Here is a 5779-nt window from a genome sequence, read left to right on the forward strand (position 1 = left end):
AATCAGATTAATGGCAAGTAGAGAAAGATCAAAACAAATGTTTCAAAGTTGAATGCAATTTGGAAGAGCTATGATGGGAACCGGTGTAATGAGAAGAATGATGCCAAGTCATGGAAGAAGCGCGTTCAGGGTACTTTTCTCAAACCAAAACTCAGTTTACCATGTACGAGTGTTGATTGCTTGTGAAAGATAGGCCAAAGTTCTTTGGTCCGTTAGCTCATGATGTTCTTGGGCGAAGCTTGCTTAAAAGGAAAAACATTGTTAATGTTGTTGATAGTGAAGAGGAGGAGGAGGAGACCTAATACGAGCATGATCTTTTCGGTTCGGATATGTATACACGCCCCCTACTAAGTCAAAGGCTTCACGAACGTGTGCGTCTTCCGATGCATGGTCTTCTCGTTCTTCAACAACAATCTTTGGCGGCCATTCGTGAGGAAGAAAGGAAATGCACCATGTATTTGGCTCTTTCGTTCATGGGCCATATAGAGTGTGATGAAGAAGAGAAGAGGTATATCCAGGAAGCCAAGAAGAAACTCATGGCGGAGCACAAGGACTTCCTATTCAGACCAAATTAGTTTAGCTTTAGTTTAGTTTTTAACAATAAAAATGTCGATTTTATTTTTTTCATTTTTAGGTTGTGTTTTTTTTTTAATTGTACTTTGTTTTTATCTTTTTACGTTCTAAATGTATTTTTATTATTAATGAGGTGTGTTTTATTTAAAATTTATTTTAATGGAGTAAAATGTGTTTTATTTATATATGGAGGGTTGAGAGTGTAAAGTTTAAATAAAATGGTAGAATTAAATAATTGGTGGGTCTAAGACTAGTCCTTAAGGGATGAGTGTATTGGGTATATTTTGAGGGGATTAGTCCTTGAAGAGTTTTTTGATTATGTACGTTGATAGAGACTAGTCTTTGAGGTATGAGTATAAGGCATTGGGTAGCCTCTAAGAGTTCCACGTTCTAAATAAACGAAATTTTAAAAAAATTCTTCTTATAAGAAATCTAGTTAAAAAGATTAATTTTTTAGGTTTTATTAAATGCAACTATAAGAGCTTTAATTAATGTTTATTAAATAGTTGTACATTGGTGAACTTTTGAACTTTTAAAAAGAAAAGTATACTTATTTAATGCACGTTAAATATACTCTTAAAAATTTCATTTAGCATTTTCTTAACTTTCTTTACTTACGAAAAACTAGTCATATAATTTAAATAAGTGCAAGTATATTGTATGAAAAATTTGGTAACTACCTTTATTCAGCCTTGAAACTTAAAAATGTACTTTAGACAAACTAAAGTAAAAGATATGACTTCGGAAAATAAGTCGTATGTAATTCTTTTGCAAGAACAAATTAATTGAGGAAAATGGAACCAAGAACAAATAGATTAATGTTTTATAAAACCATATACCAGAAAGAGGAACCATATAAAAGGACTTTGGAAAATGATTACCAATATTGGGTAAAGGTCAAAACAAGAGATAAAGGTAATAGAAAAAGAAAAGATCAAACACCATCATGGGAGACATCATCCTTGATATTGCCGCTAATGTTGTTGTTGGTGGTGGGTAAAGAGTTGTTTATGATTTGATTATGCTTTTTGGAAGAACCTTTGCAAAGCTTGACTGGATACTTACAAGCATTGATTTCAAGTTTTCTAAGTGCAGCCTTGCCAAGATCAATACCACATACATCTGATAGCCTTACAAGATATAGCAACACATCTGATAATTCTTCACCAAGGTGTTGTTTTTCTTCATCTTCCCAATCTGGAAGTCCTTTCGGTACCTCACCTTTCCATTGAAATATCTCGGATAATTCTCCTACTTCTCCTACCTGAAAACAAAATTCAAACATTTTTATCCAATATTTTATGTTTTTCTAGTTTAATTATATCATCACACATTGATCACGGTAACATGTCTTTTTGTAAAAAAAGATTTAGGAAGTGATATATATACAATAGACATAAGTGTATATTAGCTAAGTTTATAGAGTCAAGTCAGTGGTTTATGATGTGGGACATTGATTAAAGTTCATGGTTATGCTGAGGACCATGAAGAATACTGCCACTCTTACATTTGTATACAAACAAACAAACATTACCCACTTTAAGTTGTCCTACACCAACCAAACAGGGCTGGCTACCTTTACCAGGCATGGCCCCTTCTTAAAAAACAGAAAAGTCCAGTTTTTGATTACCCCAAAGATTTGCCACATTTGGTAACTCTTCAAAAGATGGTTCTGCTCAATGTTACATGACACCTAAAAGAATTTTATAATTATATTAAGGTTAAGTAAATCATCTCATCAAGGTTCTTCCATATACTAACATCATATGTTTGCTACAGTAATTATCAATCAAGTTGAAGTGTAGATCTTTGAGGTTTTGACATATAGATTCAAATTCTAATGTCATCTTAATTACCCTTTCTTTCTTATTTATGCTTAACTTCAGTACTTTGACAAAGATCAACTCTCCATTAGCATGATCACATTTCTATACTAAACTACTGCTATAAACTCTTTAGGATACTAAAACATTTGCTCATCAACATGACCCATAAATTCATAAGCCAGTGAATTGACCAATTGGTTCTTTTTAACTTCAATAAGTTACTATGCTCAAAAAATAAGTTATGCCAAACACCTCCAATTAGCTTACTTTTGGAGTGTATGTGGTTACTAAACTTTCAATAAACCAGCAATCACATTTTATCGGCTAAAATCTTGAACTTACCACTTTTTTAAGAATATAAGCTCAAGCTGATAAGCTCTTAATCAGTTAAAACTCAAAGTTGAACTTTTTAGCTAAAAATCTCAATAAGCCATTAAGCTTCAAAACCAAAACCCCACAATATACAGTGTTATGTTACGAGCCCACATCGGTCAATACGATTGGTTGGTGGCTTATAATTGATGAATCTAGATGTCCCTTACACCTTTTTGATGCAGTTACGCGTGCATTCAAATGGCAAAAAGAACAATTAATTAATCAAAGACCGAAAAACATTGACAAAACGTCAATTTTCTTATAACTCAATAATATTCAACTGATTTTTACAATAACCAGAACCCCTATTTATACTAATCTTAATCTCATTAAACTAGGAAACAAATCAATTAGTAATTATCCTAATAGTTAAGAAGATAACTTATAAAAATAAGAGATTATTTATTTAAATAAAAGATACTGCGGGTCGGGTCGGGTCAGGTCACGGGTCCCTGCATCACTTTTAACAAGCTTTTTCGAGTGAGTTGTGTACCTAGCTTATTACTTGATGTGAACCTAATATCAGATGAGTTTGTTTCATATTAATAACCACTTTCGATTTCAAGAGAACTCAATATCAAACACTTAATTCTCAAACATAAAAGAAAGATTTCAAAAGGACTCAATGTGCAGGCATATAATAGTTATCTTTATTATTTTTTAATATTTTTTATTTTCAATTTTACATAGAGACAACAACATCTAAAATGCGTAAACTAAAAGCAAACATTTAAGAAAACAAATTTACAAAACCTTATAATAGCAAACATAAACACAATAATGTTCCACAATTGATTTATATCTAAAAAACAAAAAAATGGTTAACATACATAAATATGTAAGCAATAACATATATCTATACATTTTCAGTGTGAGTGTATATATGCATACATAAATAATAAAGAAAAAAGAAAAGTAAATTACCAGGGCGAGAAGGAGATTTCTTGGACTGTGAAACTGATCCCAGTCTCTTTCTTTTGCAAAATCAGCCATTTTTTTCTTCAAGTCTGATAAGCTGACGTCATCATTATGTGGGTTTATGTTTTCCGGCGTAGTCATATCTCCGGCCGCCGCTGAATAGAATAACAAGAAAGAAGAAAAGGTGACTGAGGAAGGGGGGTTTCTTTCTTTTATAATTTCTTGTTTCAAAAAGAAGATGAATAAGACCCGGATTCGTCACCGGGTATTGCCGGTTGCTTCGTGTTGCCATTAAGCCATTAACCCCGGGATTTGTATGGTCCCATTAGGCCTCTGCCAACCCATGACACGTTCCACATCGGTTTTTCTCTCTTCTAAAACACTTCTTCCTCATTCACTACCAACTTCACCTCTTCCTCAACTCTTCCTCAACTTTTAATTTATTTTAATATATCAAAATAAAAAACACAAACTTAATTTTATTTATTAGAAAACATTACATTACATTTAAATAAAAACACATTACATTAATATAAAAAAAAACATAACAAACAAAGTACATAATTAAAACATTACATTTAAATTAAACTACATTATTCAAACTAAATAAAATTACTCGTCCCCTCGTCCTCTTCCTTGTCTTTCTCGTCTTTGGCATTTGCATAGAACCTGCTCCCCCACTTTTCTTGCAGGTGTGTTCGATATGCAATGTGAGCCTTCAAGTCTTTTCTCGACATACCTGTAGGAATCGGTTTTGCCAAAAACTTCATGGCATCCCTAATCTGGGCATCTTCCAAAGCCTCTTGTTGGGCTCGAAGATACGCAGTAAGAGTTTGGGCCGCTTCCGAACCCGATGACTGGTTAGATGTAGCACCGGACGAACTAGACAACCTCCGGCTTACGTTGCGACCCGGTGGTCTCCTAATGGGGTCGTCACCAAATAACCCCTCAAATGATTAACCCGTTTGATTTGCAGCCGGGGTCGAACCACGAGGAGTGTCATCGGCAGTCAAATCTACCACCGGAGTCGGTTGCCAACTCGTCGAGGCGTTGTCATTCCAAACGATGACCATGTCATGAAGAAGGTCATAGTAGTTTTGGTAATGCCAATGTTTCTCCCTGTCGTTATCTTGTACAACTCTACGGTCGCGTCAGACACTTGTCTATCATCTGCTCCGCTTTGCCAGCCGTGCTCACTAACTCTCTTCAACGTCGCGCCAAACTCCTTAACACTTTTTTTTATCTTGTTCCATTTGCCATGTATTTGGCTTTTCGTACGGGAGCCAAATCTTGTTTCCCTGTTGAACATTTCCACAATTTTATTCCAAAAAATGGCATCTGATTGATTCTTACCCACAACCGAGTCCTGCGAATAATGCACCCAAGAACGTGCCAACAATTCGTGGTCATCATTCTCCCAAATTCTTTTCTCAAGTCGATTCCTGGGCCTCCTTCTCCCCCCGACACGAGCACGAGTTTCAACTTCATCTTCATCTTCGTCATCAGCAGAGGCGACGCTACCCGCTTCAGGTGCATTAACCGGGTTTGGTTGTTGTGGTTGATGTTGTGGTTGATGTTGTTGTTGGTGTTGGTATTGGAAAGCCATTTGAGCTTGGGCTAACACCATTCGTTGTTGTTCGCTCCAATTATTACCCATAATTGGATTGTAACCCATAGTGTTATAAAATGGTTGTGAATTTGGGTTCACAAAACAACTTGCAGAAGGACCCATATTGGGCAGCGAGTTTGAAGAACCTGTTGGTTGGCTTGTTTGTCCTTGGTTTGTTGATGAACTCGCCGGTGCCGCGAAGTCGAAAACTTGTTGCCACATATCGGCACTAACGTTTTGATGTTGGTTGAAGTTATCATTGTTGTTGTTCATGATTTTGGTTAAGGGGAAGTTAAAGAACTTTTTTAATTTGAAAGATAGAAAGGAATATATGTGTGTGTTAATTTGAAATTTGAAAGTGAAATGAGAAATGAAGGTAAAATGGTTGTTTAAATAAATAAGAATAAAGGAAAAAAAAAAAACCCTAAACCGTTACATTTTGAATTTAAAAAAAAAAATGTTTGTTTTTTTGTTTGAT

General features: G+C 34.8%; 1 protein-coding gene across 1 annotated transcript; it reads right to left on the reverse strand.

The window, feature by feature from the left end:
- Nucleotides 1-1358: 1358 nt before the first annotated feature.
- On the reverse strand, nt 1359-3905 carry LOC122605931 (dCTP pyrophosphatase 1-like). Its single transcript, XM_043778896.1, has 2 exons — nt 3699-3905; nt 1359-1837 (listed from the first exon to the last, which is right to left on the reverse strand). The coding sequence occupies exons 1-2, from the start codon at nt 3831-3833 to the stop codon at nt 1508-1510; spliced, it is 465 nt and encodes a 154-aa protein (XP_043634831.1). The 5' UTR covers nt 3834-3905; the 3' UTR covers nt 1359-1507.
- Between the last annotated feature and the right edge of the window lie 1874 nt (nt 3906-5779).

The sequence above is a fragment of the Erigeron canadensis genome, chromosome 6 (assembly GCF_010389155.1).
Source record: "Erigeron canadensis isolate Cc75 chromosome 6, C_canadensis_v1, whole genome shotgun sequence".
Taxonomy (NCBI): domain Eukaryota; kingdom Viridiplantae; phylum Streptophyta; class Magnoliopsida; order Asterales; family Asteraceae; genus Erigeron; species Erigeron canadensis.

Coding starts and splice junctions, on each gene's coding strand:
- LOC122605931 (XM_043778896.1), bottom strand. CDS start 3,833: ATGACTACGCCGGAAAACATAAACCCACATAATGATGACGTCAGCTTA. Junction 1,838..3,698: donor GAAATCTCCTTCTCGCCCTG/GTAATTTACTTT, acceptor TTTTGTTTTCAG/GTAGGAGAAGTAGGAGAATT.